The sequence below is a fragment of the Corylus avellana genome, chromosome ca1 (assembly GCF_901000735.1).
Source record: "Corylus avellana chromosome ca1, CavTom2PMs-1.0".
Taxonomy (NCBI): Eukaryota; Viridiplantae; Streptophyta; class Magnoliopsida; order Fagales; family Betulaceae; genus Corylus; species Corylus avellana.
Genome location: NC_081541.1, coordinates 19,524,503 through 19,543,245, shown reverse-complemented (window position 1 = coordinate 19,543,245; position 18,743 = coordinate 19,524,503). Strand labels below are relative to the sequence as shown.

The following is an 18,743-nucleotide window of genomic DNA, read 5'->3' as shown; positions in this document are numbered from 1 at the left end:
ACTTTAAACTCCTAAACTACCGCGTGTTTTGAAAAAACCCTCCCAAAATTCAAAAACTCTTAATTTACACCCCTAAACTTTCAATTTCAATCAATTTACCTCATCCTTCAGATTTTAAATGTGAAAAGTAATAAAATAACGTTTATACCATTGACTTTTTTATAAAATTTTAAATTTATCTTTAATTTTTTTTTTTAAAAAAAGAAAATCGAAGGGTAATTTGGTTAAGCATTTCCATTAGAAGTTAGCGGCTAAAACTAACGGAGTGGATAAATTGATTTTGAAATTGAAAGTTCAGTGGTGTAAATTGAGAATTTTTTAATCCTAGGAATCATCTCAAATCAAGGGTTTAAAATGAAGTTTTTAAAATAAACAAAAAAAAAAAAAATAGTAATAATAATAATAATAAAATCTAGACAGCAAGTTAAATCAAGGGTTAGCCCCGGCGAAGATTTCATCTTTATTTCCTTAATTATCCAATTATCCATGAACAAATTTTGGTGTGAAAAGAGAAGGAATCTAGTTCCTAGCAATCCCATCTTTTTTGCTCTTCCCGAGCGAGAGTGAGAGAAACTGAGAATAGAGTTGGTAGGGATGGACTCCGACGAGGGCAACGCGCAGAGGGTCCCGCTCAGCCAAAGGCCCGATTGGTCGGACGTGACTCCGGTTCCCCAGGACGACGGTCCAAATCCAGTCGTCCCAATCGCCTACAAGGAAGAATTCGTGGAAACCATGAACTACTTCCGAGCCGTCTATCTGGCCGACGAGCGCTCGCCTCGCGCTCTTTGGCTCACCGCCGAAGCCATCCGCTTGAACGCCGGCAATTACACTGTAATCTACCTTTCTCTCTGTCTTTCGCTCGCTCTGTTATAGTTTTGGAGAATGTTAGATGGGGTTGAATGCGTTTTGGCATTGTGTTGTTCATGTATTTCATTGGCTTTGTACTTAGCTCTGAGGGGGTAGATTGAAAATGAATCCTAGATCACAATACCCATTTGGTAAAATATAAAGCGTATCGGCTTATGTGATATGAACATCACTATGTATAAATTGTTATATAATTATCACTATGTGTCATTTTACTTTTAGCACTGAATTATCTGATGAAAGGATAGTCACTGATTGAAAATTAGATTTCGTAAGTAAGGAAATATCTTCACCTTTGATATGTAGCTATCCAAGGGTTCAAGGGGCCTTGATTGAGGGTTAAAAGTGCCTCGTTTGATAGGAGATATCCCCTGTACATGATTGGGAGGTTGATGTGTTTTCCTTATTCTATTGTTCTCTCTCGGGTTGAGAAGAGGTGGTGAGGATAGAATTCTTGGATCCCCTCCAAAAGGCGGATGGTCGAGGTTAGATCCTTCTATCATGCGCTTAGTTCCCCATGGGCTTCCCCTTTCTTTGGAAGAGTACTTGGAGGAATAAGGCTCCTTCGAGGGTGATGTTTTTTGCTTCAATGACAACTTTAGGGAAGATCTTAATGCTGTATAATTTGAGAAGGAGGCATGTCATACTGACATATTGGTGTTGTATGTGTGGAGCGGGGAATATATTGACCATCTTCTGCTCCATTGTGTACTGGCTAGAGATTTGTGGACTTCAATTTTTAGTCTTTTTGGGTCATGCCCTAACGGGTGATGGAGAGGTCAGGTTGTAAGCCTTTGCATTTTAGAAGTTTGGAGGTTGGTTCCTCTTTGTTTAATGTGGTGTATTTGGAGGGAAGATCTTAATGTTGTATAATTTGAGAAAGAGGCATGTCAATATGACAGATTGGTGTTGTATGTGTAAGAATAGTGGGGAATATACTGATCATCTTCTGCTCCATTATGTAGTGCCTAGAGATTTGTGGGCTTCAATTTTTAGTCTTTTTGGTTCATGCTCCAATGAGTGATGGAGTTGATGGCTTTGTTGGAGAGGTCAGGCTGTAAGCCTGTGCGTTCCTCTTTGTTTAATATGGTGTGTTTGGAGGGAACACAATATTCGTAGCTTTGAAGACTGTGAGAGGATGGTGCCTGGTTTAAAAGCCTTATGTTCAAATCCCTTTATGTTTGGATGGCTATGTTCAATAGTTCTCACCTTTCTAACTTCCTAGATTTTATGAATTTGTCCTCTTCCCTTCCTTATTAGTTTTGAACAAAAAAACTTCATTTTATTCAAAAATATCAAGAAAAATCTAGAGCCGAAACTCTAAACAACAAGAGCAATTTGCTCTAAAACAACAATATCATGAATACAATGGGGGATCTCCTCCATCCAAATTTTAGATACACCCGGGTTCCCCGCTATCTTCGCCAATCCATGAGCTGCCTTGTTCAAACCTCTTTTGACATGTTCCACTTTCCACCTCCTACCTCCTGAAGCTTGGCAGTAACGCATGGATATCTTCAATAGCTTGTCCAAAACGACACCACGGTGATCCTTTAGTGATGATTGCTTGGACAGCTCGTTTGGAATCCCCCCCCCCCCCAAAAAAAAAAATTTGCTGCAAACCCAGATCACAACTAAATTCCAAAGCACATAGAGCTCCCATAGCTTCAGCTATAATAGGGTCGGGACATCCCTCCATAACGTGAGAAGAAGTTGCGCAAACCTATCCCATATGATCTCTTACAATTAGGGCTGGGCATGGGTCAGGGCGGGCTGGGTATTGCCCATTTCTAGCACCCGCCCCGCAACATGCGGGTTTGAAAATTGTAACCCGTCACCCGGCTACATTTGATTTTATCCGCCGGGTATCGGGTATGTGGGGCGGCTGAGAACAGGGCGGGTTTTGCGGGTTCGGGTATTTTGTTAATGGCATTTTTGTAATTTTTTCATCCAGGTACTTCCACCGTGTTATCAAAATTTTCAAGATAATGAAACTAAAGCCGCCATTTTTTGTTTTTTTCACGTTTGTTTTGGGATGAAATTTCAGAATAGATTAAGCGATGCTGGTGTGTTATCTGAGGAAAGTGTTATTAGAAGTTGGCCCCAGGAGGTCTGGTGTTACGTGAATACGTAATGGGATAGATTTTAGGTTCTGAGGGAACCTAGACCTTTTAGATTTTAAGGAAACCTAAAACCCTTTTTCAAACTCAAGGTATGAGATTAATTTTCTGATTCATTTATTAATGAGCTTGATGTCTTTAAATAGACAATTACAATGCATAGAATAAACTACTTTAATGATAAGACTTATCTCTAATATTTAAATTCTAATCCATACTTCTAATGTTATCTATAAAGATAACATACCATCCTATGGTATTTTAATCCTAAAATATCTCTATTATTAGACCCCTAACATTTGGAGGCTATCTTTTTGCTGTTCAAACAAACAAAGCGTTATGAACTGTTTTTTCCTACTTTGGGTTTTTTTGTGTGGTTGCCTAAGGTCGATGGTTGAGATACAGAGAGAGGTCAATGGCTGAGATGAAGGTCACTGTGAGTCTGTGAGAGTTGAGAGGGATAGAGAGAGAGAGAGAGCGTAGTTCACTTCCCACAGAGAGAGAGAGAGAGAGAGAGAGAGAGAGAAACATGTGAGCCGTGGTACTAGAGGGAGCTGCGATAGATTCGAGCAAAGGGGACTCACGATTCATGGGAGGAGGCGGCTAGGTCTTGAGGAGAAGTTGGAGGACGCGGCTAGGTCTTGAGGAGAAGACGTATGCTGTCTGAAAACAAAAGGAGGTTTTCGTATTTATTTGGTTCTTAGCGGGGCGGGGCGGGTACCTGCTATCCAAAAAATTTCCAACCCGAAACCTGGCCCCACCCCGCACGGGTTGGAAGAAATCCAACCCGTTTAGCAAAAAAAACACCAAATCCGAGTGGATCGGGTATATCGGGGCGGGTTTGTGGGTTGGACGGGTTTTTGCCCACCCCTACTTACAATAATCCCCCCACCTATCCTTTTTTGATCTGACTTCATAGCCACGTCTCAATTCATTTTATACGTACCACTGGGGGGGGGGGCGGCTTCCACTTTTCTTGTATGACTACCACAGGGTTCAAAGGGGTTACCTGTTTGTCCCTCTTCTCCGTTGCCAGCCTCCATTGCATCAATTGATTTTCTGTTGCATGAGCCAAAGAGCATGGGTGCATAAAAGTCCTCCATGTACAACATCATTTCTTCTAGCCCAAATCCCATGTGCCGTTACTGCAACAATTTCCAGCTCCTCGTTAAATCTATGAATCAGTTGCTCAAATAGACCCAGGAAATCCGTTGCCATACAAGCGCTCTTTTGGATGGTTTTTCCGCACACAGGCCAAACATCTTGCGCCGCTAGACATTGCCACAAAGCGTGGAAAACTGTTTTGGTTTCTCTGGTACATAGCATGCATGTCGCATCGCTCAACACCCTTTTATGTTGAAGATTTTCTTTTGTTGGGAGAATGTTATTACAGGCACTCCAAATGGACACCTTAGTATTAGGAACCTTCAAGTCCCAAATAGTTTTCCATAGGGGGCTGAAACCTGATTTGTTGGACCCTTCACCTCCCTTTTCCGCATTCCTTTCCATCTCCAAATAGTAGGCACTCCTTACAGAGAACTCCCCCGATGCCGTTGCTTGCCATATCATCTTATCTTACTTTTTAAATTTGCTCACAGGCAGCCCACATATCAGCTCCGCTTCCTCTTCCCAAAATACCTCTTGTATTAGGGGAATATTCCATCGTGTTGTGTTAGGCTCAAACAGCTCACATACCTTCGCTCCCTTGTCTGAAATTCTACAAGGAGTTTGTATACTTGGGGGTTGCTCTTGTATACTTCCTGTGTACTTGGGTTGAACCCTCTACACTTTTTATAATTGATTTACTTCTAAATAATATATATTTTTTGATTAGGTGTGTTTTGCCCCAAAAAAAAAAAAAAAAAAAAATCATATAATTCAAAATATTGCTAAGTTTTACAAAATGTCTGAATTACAAATAATCAACATTGAGAACTTAGGAGGTCGTGGAAAATTAGTGTTCTCTTTCTGCTAATGGGCATCTTTGGGGTAAGTGGCCATTGCCTTGGTGGCATGCATGAGTTTTACGTGGACATTATATGCATGAATCTACCTTTTTTTTTTCCCTGTAGTTCTTGTTCGCTCCCCCAACTTGATCTTTCTCTCTCTCTCTCTTTTTTTTTTCCTTAAAATTTTATTTTATAATGATATCCTATTTTCTCTTTCCTCTGTTAATAGTTTATTCCTTTTTTTAGTTTTTTAATAGTATGCCTTGTCATCTATCAGAAAAAAACTATGGAAATGAAAAAATCCTATCTACTTTGGGAAATACTTGAAAGTTGAAGTGTATCAATTTCACAATTTACTTGGTCTAAAGCTCATTACTCTTCATGCCAGAATGCGTGCAGTTCTAGTAGCTTAGGCAATCATGTTGATATTCTTGAATACTGGATGTTTGATGTGGGTTAGTAAAATATTTCTTTGGACCTCAGGTTGAGCCTCAGGTGTTTATTGGACATTTACAAGAATGTTCTGTTACTGTGCCTTGTTTGTTCATACTTCAAATTATATATTTTAATAAAGCATGTTTTGGAACCTTATATGTTATACAAACTCAATAGTCTGTGCATGCGAAGCTAGGAAATCATGTGTTTTAAACAAGAACCCTCAACATCCCAGGCATTAAGCTTTTTGTGGAGGCCAAATTTGATCTCTTAGATCACATTTACAAAAATTCTTGGTGACTATTTAGCTTCGGGAGAGAATTTATTAATTCATTTTGTAAGGACTTGGGATTAAGAAAGGTTCTATTTTTTATAGGTATGGCATTTCAGGCGTTTAATACTCGAGGCTCTGGATGGTGACTTGCATGATGAATTGGGTTTCACTGAGAATATTGCTAAGAGTAATTCCAAGAACTATCAGATATGGTGAGCCACAGTATCTATGCAAGTTGATTTGTTTGTTTTCCTTTGTGATGTGTGTAAAATAGAAGAGACATTTTATGAAGATGTATTAAAAATTGTAAGCTGATGTTTTATATCAAAACAAGATGCTGTCACCCTATCCTGAACTAATTAATTGTCCAAATTGATGAAACGTGCTATAGAATCCTTGTTTTGGATTAGCCTTTCGAGAGCTAGGGATAGCAACATGGTAGATTTGGTTGCCTTTACTTCTACTTGAATCATTTAGGGAATAACATCGAAGATATATATGTGTGTGCGCGCACAGCACTTAATATGGGATAGTTCTAGGGACAATTCATTTTATATGGGATAGTTCTAGGGATAATTCATTTTATATGGAATAGTTCTAGTGTGTGCTTGCAAGCAATTTGTGAAATGTCGACTGTTAAGAGTAGTTTTATCTTATCTAGTTATTCTAGAAAGTTTATTTTATCTAGGAGTTGTGGTTTGCTTATCTTGTTCATACATATAACTGTCTGATGTTAGTCTTTGTATTGTATCTCTTCTATAAATAATATATGTATTTGTGTATTTGTGGGGCAATGTAGCTTTTTGACCCACCATTTATTTATTTACATAAACGAATGGGAAAGATTAGATACACAAGCAGAACACTAAGCATGAAGTAAATGATGTTGTTTTTTCCCTTTCATTTTACCGAAGGAATGAATTAGACTTGTCTTTATTTTATTAACAGGGTAAGTTCTAGGCTGCCCTTGTAATTATTACATATTTATCTTAAAATTCTATCTGTGTTGGTTGGTTTCATTCTGGTATCAAACAATGCTTTCAATCCAAATGGATTAGACCTGTCTTTATATTATCCAAGCTGTTCTACACTTGGATATTTGCTCATCATAGCTTTTTTGTCTCTAGTTTTGCACATTTTTTGAGCTTCTGTTCTTTTTTCTCACATTAGGGGTTCTCTTTGATACAAACAGTGTTGTACTATGGTTGCACCCCTCTACACTTTCTCAATGATATTGGAATTACTTATAAAAAAGACACGAAAATAAAAAACGGAATAAACAAGGTCTTGGATTCTTTTACTTAAAAAATAGAGGTTCTATAGTCATCGAACATTAGCAAAAGAGTCTAGGCCTTTTGATTTTTCTCTTTTATAGTATAAATATATTTTATTTGAAGTTATAATGAATTGGTGGGCTAAACCTTTGTATATTAACCGAAAGGGTAAAGTGATGAAGATATTAAGCAGGTTCATTATTTTTTCCTTGAAATCCTGTTAAATTGACTAGGGCCATTCAATCATTAGAACCTTTCATTTTTATTTTAAGCGAGTGACATTTGATTTGGAGATTTATTAACAAAACAAACACATGCCCCCTCCATCTGAAAATTGCTCTCACTCTTTCCTTTTTGGTTCATCCCTTGATTTTTTCAATGGTTAGAAGTCAAGGCCTGAAACTTTTCTGCTTTTCCAAATTACAACTCTTCCCCAGTACTTTTTCCCACCATTTAGGGTTAAAGAATGAGAGGGCAACATTAGTATTGAATAAGACCGAACCTCTGGCTCAAACTGACTTGGATGCTATGGGCCTACCTCTATTCACCAAATCATATGTATACGAGTTTTTAGTTTAAAAAGATTAAATTTTGAAATAAGTACCCATGTTTGAAATGGTGTAAAAAATAGGCATCTGCATTAGAAGGGAATTGAGTTTCTTACAACCGTTCCTTTAAGCTTAGAATAATAATGCCTTATCTTCCCAGGCCTAGAGTCGTTCTCTAGTGTAGCTGATGGGCTCGTTTGCTATTGTGATCTGGTCAACAAATCCTTTTGAACCTAGTTTTCTTTTACAGTAGTTTCATTTGAATAGGGCCTTCTGATTATGTAAATTCTAGTGAAGTTGTCATTTTAATCTATCCATCCAACTATCAAATTGTCGTCGAGATCTTTTTTGGAGTTTCTATAGCTTATTATACCCTTACCCAGGTACCACTGCATTGATCTTAGTGACAGATATTTGTAGGCATCATAGGAGGTGGGTTGCTGAGAAATTGGGAACTGATGCTACAAGCAAGGAACTTGAGTTCACCAAGAAGATACTTACTCTTGATGCTAAAAATTATCACGCTTGGTCCCATAGGCAGGTTTGTTGCTCCTGTTGCCTTCTTTATGCCAAAATAAGTTACACAGAGCTCCTTGAATGTATTTTGAGCACCATTGGGGCGGAGCTTCTGTATATTTTGAGATATATTTGGTAGTAAAATAGTAACTAGTTTAACTTTTTACTCCCTTTACTTTGCTTTCTTTTCTCTTTTGGTGCAGTGGGTTCTGCAGGCACTAGGAGGATGGGACGATGAACTTCACTACTGTTGGCAGCTCCTTGAAGAAGATATTTTTAACAATTCTGCTTGGAATCAGGTATAGTGAGATGTTTAGCTTTGTCTTGACCTTCTACTCTGATTGATCCTTAATTTCTGAAATTCTTGCCAAACTTACAAAACAAACTTATTGAACTTTTTGTTTGCAACAGAGATACTTTGTTATAACAACATCTCCCCTGCTGGGTGGCCTGGAGGCTATGAGAGAGTCTGAAGTGAGTTACAGTGTTGAAGCCATAGTAGCCCACCCTGAGAATGAGAGCCCATGGAGATACCTTCGGGGGCTTTACAAAGGAGACATTGAGTCTTGGGTGAATGATCCTCAAGTTTCTTCAGTGTGTTTGAAGGTATTGAGTGCCAAAAACAACAACTTTACCTTTGCTCTGAGCACACTTTTGGATCTTCTCTGCCATGGCCTCCAACCAAGTCAAGAGTTGAGAGATGTTGTGGATGCTCTCAAGGCTTCAGGCGAAAATGATCAACCAGATCCTGACTTGGCAAAAACAGTTTGTTGGATCTTGGAAAGTGTAGACCCAATGAGAGCTAACTATTGGAAGTGGCGAAAGAGCAAGCTGATAAGCTGATTGTGACTTATTTCCGAGGATCTCTGTTGTGAGAATATCAAAAACCTGTTCCAAGTTGACTACCATTATTGATTTAAAAGGAAAAAAGAATGAAAGCTGACTTGCACTGTTATTAATTTCTAATACCTCTTATCTCTTACAACACATTGCCCCTCCAAACTCTCAAAAGAAAAAGGAAAAGGAGACACTACTGCTAACAACATACACATAAATTTATTTATTTAATAGGAAATATCTTGCCTAGCTAAATTTAATTTCTCTGTCTCCTCCAATTCACCCTTCTTGGTTTTGGTTGCCCAATTGCAAAAGTCTTCATAATCCAATCATGCTTCTTCCTTATCATAATTTGCCAAAGAACAACTCCAAAGATGAATCCACACCCATATCCCATCGCAACTACTTTCCAATTGAATTCAAATATAGAATTTGAACTTTGATCCCCTTCAAAGGTTAAAGGTGGAAGAGGTGCATCCTTAGAATTTTCATATTTATTTGACAAAGGGCTTCCACATAATTCAGGATTATTACCGAATGAACTATTAGGAAATGTGCCAAATTGATTCCCTTGCGGTATAGGTCATGTGAGAAGATTATGGGAGACATTAAAGGATTCAAGGAAAGTCAGTTGCGTGAGTTGCAAAGGGATCACACCATCCAGCTTGTTTTGAGAGAGATCCAATGATTCTAGCTTTGTTAAGTTCCCCAAGCAAGATGGTATAGGACCTGTAAGAAAGTTGTTGGAAAGGTTGAGCAATTTAAGTCCTTTCAAATGCCCCACGACTTCTGGAATTTCTCCTTCGAATTTGTTGCTCGAGAGATCAATAGCCATGAAGAAAACTAGGATTCTTTCATATACTATCTTCGTGCCTTTGTTGACAAGTGTCATTGAGTAGATGTAGGTCGAAGAGAAATTTGAGTGCATGTACATTGCACCATTTACCTCAACTCTTCGCATGGATTTCCAATTTGGGAAGTATTGAGAGGGCAACTCACCAGTAATATTATTATGTGAGAGGTCCATGATGTGTATGTTTGAGAAATCAAAACTGCTATTAGGACTTCCCAATGCACCATAGATTCCATTAGATCGCAAAATGAGAACCCTCAACTCTGTAAGAATGCCTAGCCAAGAGGGGAAAGTATCATTCATCTGATTGTTTCCCAGATTAAGAACTTCAAGATTCGTACAATTCGCCAAGGATCTTGGTAGACGTCCTTGTAATTTATTTTGGCTAAAATCAATCATCTCCAAATAATTTCCTTTTGCAAATATTTCAGAAATAATTCCATGGAATTTATTTTCGTGTAGATTTAGAACATAGAGAGAATCATTCAAGTTGCCTAAACATTGTGGAAGCAAGCCACTCAAGTAATTGCTTGACAAATCAAGAAGAGTAATTGAACTGAGATTGCAAATTGCCTAAGTATATTTGCAGATTGCAAAGGTTAATATAAAATATTCACGACAGGCTGAAAAAAACCGAGGGAATGTTAAGGGTATGTGGAGATCAATGTCAACAAAACCTTGAAGATTTTATTGAAAACTTTAGCAGCTAGCTAGGGGTGAATAATAGAGGCATAACTAATAATGAAAATAGAAGAAAAAAAGAAAAGGTTAACAAAGTATTCACAACAGCCTGAATGAATGTTGAGGTTAATTAATTATATGCAATGAACTTGACGTAATCAAAAAAGGGCATCTTTTTCAGCCTGAAAAAGAAAAAGTATAAAGAAGCACACAATTAGAATAAATGTTGACGTTAATTAATTATATGTAATGACTCTAGCGTCATTATCTAGAGGAGTAATGAGATAAGGATAACTAGAGTCTTTTTAGAGTCCTCCCAAATGTGATGTGACATTTAAAATCACCAATAGATTAAAATTTAATAATGATCATCTCAAATTCAATAGTGATTTCAAAAGTTACTGCACATTTGGGAGGACTCTAGTCCTCCTTATATCATTACTCTATCTAAAGAGCAAGACAGACGACAAGCGAGAGATTTTTGTTTGGGTGGAGGAAGAAAGCGACAAAAGGGAAGAGGGAGAGAATAAGAGTGAAAAATAATAAAAAAGTGTTTCTAGTATCCAATTCATTCTAGAAGAAAAAACTACAAATTGGCTATTTTGTAAGAGAAAAAAAAATATGTTGATAATAGTTAAATTTAACTATTATATGGGGTTTGCATATTTTGTTAGAGATGCTCTTACTAGATTTTCAGTTGCGGTAGTCACTAACACAGTTTTCGAAATAACTTGCAAAACAATTTTTATAAAATAAAACACTTTACACAAAATACTCATCAAAAAATAAAATACCAAAAATACTTTTTAAAGAATAACTAAGCGTATGTACATTCTTTTTTTTTTTTTTTTTTGATGTGAAAGTTGCCTAAGTATATTTTTTCAGATGTGGAGACTATTTTGTTATATGTTAAAAAAAAATTAAAGAGGTTAGAGTGGGGTGATGCTAAAGACAATGCCCGGCATGCATCACGCGTGCATCAACAGTGATGCACGCCAGGCATAAAAAATTATTTTATTATTTAAATTTTTTTTTTTTTTTTTTTTTTTTTAAAAAAAAAATTATGCCTGACGTGCATCACTGTTTATGCTCACTGGCGTAATCTGTATCATTACTCTGTAAGAATTCAATATATAATTAAATGCTAATTGATAATAAAATTAGCAGCGGAATGAATAATTATATAAATACTTCTAGCCATGCTTTGTTCAAGCCAATTGAAGAACAGCTTCACAGAAACAAAATCTGAAAAACAAAAAATATTGAGAGGTTCTTTTGACCTATGCCTACCAATGAGTGCCGATTGATGGAATACACCGGCCTTATTTATAGGTAGGTCAGGGGACCCTCAATTAGAGCTGTTACCTTAATTATTCCTCCCATCAAGGAATAAAAATTCAATCAATACATCTAATTGATTCCACAAAAATCAAATCAGTAATGAAATCAAAGACTTGTTCCACAAGAATTAAATCAGCAATTTAATTCAGAATATTTGATTGAAATCAAATACTTGTTCCACAAGAATTAAATCAGCAATTTAATTCAGAATATTTGATTTCACACAATAAACTTTAATTGGAATAAATTACTGAACACCGTAATTATATATATTTTATAATTACAATAATATATGTGACATAAGGGACATACTTTAAATGAAATTTCTTACATTCTCCCACTTGGCCCTTATGACACATAAATTCCTTATGGTGTTCGGTTCTATGATATGGCCAATACTTTATTTATTCCAACCATTCATGGAATCCTCCCACTCACTCAAGGAATACCACACACGAATCATGGCGGTAAAGCTTTTATATGATAAGCCGTCCCTTCCATGTATCACGATGTGCAATACCTCCCTAAATGAGAACTTTATGGATAATGTACTTTATGAATGAACTTCCTGTAAGTCATTCGGGTCCAACTTTAATTTTACCCCCACGGATAATGATAATATATATGTGCACAAAAATCTTTATAACATTACCTTTATGTCTATAGACCAATTAAAGAGAAACTAAGCACAAATGAATTAATGAATCTTATATATTCCACATGACTTTATACTTTCTTTACCGATAAACCTTTAGTCATGGGATCCACAATCATTAATTCAATACTTATATGCTCAATAGACATTTATTGTCACTTAATGTTCTCTTTCATAGTGATATTTTATGTCGATATACATACTTCTGCTTCTACTCAGTTTATTCTTAGAAAAGATAACTGTAGTAGAATTAACTCAGAAGATCTTTATGGGTCTAACTATAAAATCGACAATTTTAAGACCTTTAACAAAAATGTCTCAACCAGAATGCCTGTGTAATTAATTCACAGCAGGTAATAACTTTTGCTTTCATGGTAGATGTAGCAACTATAGTTTGCTTACTGCATCTTCAGTACATATATACTAAAGTTGGTTCTCTACTATCTACACATTTGGCAAAAATCAAACCTGAATAAACACCACCAAATGGTAAGTGTATCTTTAGGTTAAACTGTAGTTCTTGGTTCATTGCATATTCCACAATACTATATTGACCCAATAGTCCAACTGCTATTTCAATGTCAGGTCTAATGTAGACCTGTGCATACATATGGAATACTTTTTCATCTGCCTTTATTCCAATACATTTTGGGACATTATCCCCTTTAATAATAGGTGCTACTAAAGATTCATAGTTCTTCTTTCTGAATCTCTCCCAAAACTTTAGTGAGATGAACTTTATGTAGCAAACCTAAATTAGTGCTTGCAAGCAAAATATTATCTATATATAGGACTAAAAGAAATGTAACTTTACTCCCACTGACCTTAAGGTATATACAATGATTAACAAGGTTCTCAATAAAACCATGTGAGACAATAACCTTGTAAAATATTATATATACCAATAGTGAGAGGCCCATCTTAGTCCATAAATAGATATCCTTAATTTGCAAGCTTTCTGACTGTTATCAATAAAACCTCTTAAGTTGTCTTATGTACACCTCCTCCTTAAGATCCTTATTCAGGAAATTGTTTTTCACATCCTTTTGATATGGCTCTAAACCAAAAATGAGCTACTCATACCATGATAATCAATGCCTTCCTTTTGAGTAAGATCATTGGCTATAAGTCTAACTTTATATCATTCAACATTACCCGGAAGTATCCTTTTTGGTATTATAAACCCATTTGCAGCCTATGGCTATAACTCCCTTTGGTAAGTTAACAAGATTGCAGACTTGAATTTTAGCCAATGATTTCATCTCCTCCTTCATGGCATTGAAATACAATGTGAAGTTATCTCCACCCAAAATGATGTGAAAACAATTTTTGAATCATCCTTAGGTCTGACATAAAAATCAAACTCCTGGAAGTATACAACATAATCACTAGGATTGTTGGTCACCTTATTCTAGAAAATCTTCTTAGTCCTACTTCATTTACTTTTGACAAAGTCTGAGTAGGTTCATTCTGAACTTGTTCTTTATGAGTTGACTGTTCTGAAACCGATTGTGGTTCAAGATAATCAATTTGATTTTCCTTAAGCACAATCAAACACCCTTCATGTGAAGGAGCTTCAGTCAACTCTTGTGCTTCCTCTAATTCAATCCCTTGAGGATAAGCACTCCCAATAAGTTCAGCGTCCTCTAAAAATTTTGAATATCTAGACTCAACAATTCTAGGACTAAATGAAGAACAGTAAAGCCTAAACCCCATGGAGTTTACTGTATAACCTATAAAATTTCGCTAGTTGTCCTTGAATCTAATTACTTTAGGTGTGGATTATAAATCCTCACTATAGTAAGACAACCCCATATGTGTAAACAATTTGAACTTGGTTCCATTCATTCCTTAATTTATGTGTCTTATGGACAACCATGAATGGAACCCAGTTAAATGTATACATAGCGGTTTTTCAAGGCTTCACTCCATTAGGAGAATAGAACATTACCTTTCATGTCCCCTTTTTGTATTCCTATCATAATACTATCTGCCTCTATCAGATCTTATGATCTTGACTTTTGTTTTGTTTTGTTTCTCTACTTCTACCTTATAGATACTGAAAGCATTTAATGCCCAAACCTTATGATTTAGAAGATAAAGATACATAAACCTTATATGGTTATTACCGAAAGAGATAGGATATCTCTAACCATTTAGGCAAGAAGTATGGAAAAGGTTACACTTGTACATGATCTCAAGAATTTCAAAAATCCTTTTGTTGGCACCTTTAGTAGTATAGTTGGTCTGCTTTTCCTTAATGCAGTTCACATAAATATCAAAGATGGTAAATTTCAAAGAGTCGTAAAAAACTCTATCATTTATCGACCTTTTATTCTTTATAAAGACACATTCCAATCTCCAATGCCATAACATAGAGGATTTTCTCATTCATAAGACTCCGCTTTATGTCAACATTTATATGCAGGGATTAATTTTTTCAAAAAATTGGGATCTAGATCAATTAATATTCCACTCAAAATTTTAATAATGTTCAAACTTGATTTTAACAAACTAAAATAGAAATTAAATTTCTAAAAGAATTGTGGAATATATAAAAAACATTATTAAGGTCAAAATGACATAACTGAATTTTTAAAATTAATCTATAGATCCCAACCATCTCCACTTGTAAACAAGTATTATTTAGAAAACCCTGCTTTATGTTGACAACGTGGACCACTAAACCAAATTCAATCCACACAGTATTTAGGAGAGTCAATAAAAGAGATTCATGACACAGTAGATATATGAGATTACCTTTACTTCAAGTCATTAATGATACTTTATGCAATCATTCTTTATATGCCCATAATTTTCCTTAGTGTAAGATAAACAAGTATCTTAATTGTCATAACACTTTATTGGCACCTTGTTCTCATTCATCAATTATTGGACATGATTGCCTATCAAGGTCTTTTCTGTAACATGAGTAACTTCTGGATTCTCATGTCTTAATCTATCATCTTCTTGAACACACATGATCAGAAGTTTCTTTATTGATCAGTTATCCTTATGTGTGCCACAAGATATTTGAAAAAATACCATATTTAGATGAGAGAATTTAAAATAAAATTTACCACAATGACTCAAAAAATCTCAACATTTAGGGACTTTATAATGAGCTGTTATGTCCTCATTTCCATGATGTGCTCAGGCACATTTTGAAACTGTAAAAAGTTTTACTTTAAAGCTTTTCTATTAGGGTGCAGGCCAAAGCCTTATTGGAACTCACTAAATGTTCCTCAATGGCCTTTCTTTGGCCCTAAAACATTAAGGAATAAAGCCCTAATACTTTCCTTGATATGAGATTTCATGAACGTTGAAACTTAAGCGATTTGAATCACTACAATCGTTCATTTTTAATAATCTCATGTGGCGTACTTGATTTCGTCCACACGAAACGCCAATTTTATCTCCAAATACCCCAAAGTGAAAAGCACATTTTCTTTTCAGTCAGAAAAAATTACCACTAGGAAGTATTAGAACATAAAATACTAATAATTAAGGCAGTAGTAATACATCCAATAATCAAGAAAAATAATATACTTTAATGCTATGAAATAACCTTATTTAAATTAACCAATGTTAATTTAATAATAAATTTCAACCTACCTGTGGGCAAAGGTGCATCACGCGTGAAATTTACCCTTTATTAATAAGACTAATAAATTTAGTATTAATAAATAAAATTTTCCGTACCTGTGGGCCTAAGAGAAATTTTATTTTTAATGTTAAATTTACTATCTTATTCTAATTAACTCATAAAAATAAAAACGTCCCTGTGGGGATTGGCAAATTAAATTTATGAATTAATTACAACACGATGTTAATTTTATTTATGAAATTCATATATATAATCTTGATGCAATTATCATTATAAAATCGGGATATTGTGGTTCTCCCAAAATTATTATGACAATTACGACTTCATTAACATCGAATTTATTTAAATTAACCAATGCTAATTTAATAGTAAATTTTAACCTACCTGTGGGCAAAGGTTGCATCACGCATGAAATTTACTCTTTATTAATAAGACTAATAAATTTAACATTAATAAATAAAATTCTCCGTACCTGTGGGCCTAAGAGAAATTTTATTTTTAAAGTTAAATTTATTATCTTATTCTAATTAAGTCATAAAAATAATAACGTCCATGTGGGGATTAGTAATTAAATTTATGAATTAATTACAACAGGATGTTAATTTTCTTTATGAAGTTCACATATATGATTTTGATGCAATTATCATTATAAAATCGAGATGCTGTGGCTCTCTCAAAATTATTATGATAATCACGACTTCATTAACATCCAATAACTGTATAGATGCCAAAACTAAAGTTCCCAAGAATAAAAGACAAAACCAACATGTCAGCGGGTAAACAGTATTTTTTCAAAGTACAACCGGACAGTATCCCAGGTAAGTGAGGGGGCGCACAACGGCACACTTAAGTCCCAAGACTTGCCTTGCCAGAGCTTTCCGATTGCAATTTTGGATAGATACCATAAACATTCACCAACACATGAGGCTTAGTTAATTATTCTCAGGCCCAGGCATCAAACAATTTATATTTAAACAATTAAAAGAACAAATATACCCTTAAGTTCATGCATTAAAGAAATAATAATTTAATACTGAACAATTTAAATCATAAGATAAATATAAATGTAACATAAAAGCATAATAAACTGAATAGCCTAATGGTCATGAAGTAATCTTAGGCCTTTTATCCCTTAAGAGCCTAAGTTCTAAACCCCATGAGCCCAAATCATATTCCTTCCCTTTTTTTTTTTTTTTTTTTTTAATCCGAATGGGCTATTATATTGGGTCTTTCTTTATCAGGTTGGGCCACTTTATTGGGTTACGGATTAGCCCATGTAATGACCCAGTTTTTTTTTTTGTTTATAACTGGATCGGGCTTGGGGTTAAAATAAACCCATACCCAATGGCCCAAAACACTAGACCCGGTTCCATATGGGTTTGAAAACCCTACCCGGATCATCATGTTCCCCAACCCGAAAATACCCAATCCCTAGGGCCGCCTTCCTCTTCTCCATATGCCCCTGCCACCGCTCTTTTCTCATGCGCCGGCACGGCGCCGATTAGACAAATTTTCTCAACACCAGATGAGAGCTTGACCCTGGTGGTGTCGTTATGAGGGTTGTGGCTAATAACAAGATTGTAATCCCAAGAGCACCTGGCAAAACCCCACGGTCCCAAACGTGGTGCTCAACAAGAAAGGGGCTTCTCAGTTCTCCCTCTAAGCCCCACAGGATCCCAATCTCCAAAAACCACCTTTGATGCCCCCATGTCAGGTTACAAGCTCGCACCACTGAGCTCGGCAGTCGGTGCTTTGGCAGCAGATAACCGCAGCAGGAGCTTCGGCTCTGCTACCCACAAGCAGCCAGTACAGGGCTGCCGCTGCATTGAGCCACGGCAGTCCTCATCGGGCCACCAGAGCTCACCTTATGCGGCCAACGCTGCTGCTATGGGGAGCCGGCGAGCTCTGGTTCCGGTGGGCGGTGGGCATCCTTCTGGGTAGCTTGTCTCTTTCGGCTATCTCCTCGTTTTGTTCCAAAAAATTCTCCAAAGACAAGAAGGGCAATTTGGTCAAAAACAAACATTAAGTGGTTCATTTAGTTTCAATAGAAACAAAATGCTTTATGCTCCTCGCCATATTTTTGTTTCAATAATCAATAAACAAAATAAAGTATTATTGAAACAAAAATAAAATTTTATAGCAGGCATATCTAAAAATTAGACTGAGCAAATATGGCCTAGAGAAGGCTCTGATACCACATGTAAGAATTCAATATATAATTAAATGCTAATTGACAATAAAATTAGCAGCGGAATGAATAATTATATAAATACCTCTAGCCATGCTTTGCTCAAGCCAATTGAAGAACAGCTTCACAGAAACAAAATCTGAAAAACAAAAAATATTGAGAGGTTCTTCTGACCTATGCTTACCAGTGAGTGCCGATTGATGGAATACACAGGTCTTATTTATAGGTAGGTCAGGGGACCCTCAATTAGAGCTGTTACCTTAATTATTCCTTCCATGAAGGAATAAAAATTCAATCAATACAGCTAATTGATTCCACAAAATCAAATCAGTAATGAAATCAAAGACTTGTTCCACAAGAATTAAATCAGCAATTTAATTCAGAATATTTGATTGAAATCAAATACTTGTTCCACAAGAATTAAATCAGCAATTTAATTCAGAATATTTGATTTCACACAATAAACTTTAATTGGAATAAATTACTGAACACCGTAATTATATATATTTTATAATTATAATAATATATGTGACATAAGGGACATACTTTAAATGAAATTTCTTACATACTTGGTTAGAGTGATGCCCACTAGTAGCCA

The 18,743-nt window shown here is 35.8% G+C and overlaps 1 protein-coding gene across 1 annotated transcript; it reads left to right on the top strand.

The window, feature by feature from the left end:
• Positions 1-479: 479 nt before the first annotated feature.
• LOC132167842 (protein farnesyltransferase/geranylgeranyltransferase type-1 subunit alpha) lies at positions 480-8,949 on the top strand. The gene is made up of 5 exons (XM_059578875.1): positions 480-831; positions 5,748-5,857; positions 7,888-8,008; positions 8,187-8,282; positions 8,395-8,949. The coding sequence occupies exons 1-5, from the start codon at positions 595-597 to the stop codon at positions 8,824-8,826; spliced, it is 996 nt and encodes a 331-aa protein (XP_059434858.1). The 5' UTR covers positions 480-594; the 3' UTR covers positions 8,827-8,949.
• The last annotated feature ends 9,794 nt before the right edge of the window (positions 8,950-18,743 follow it).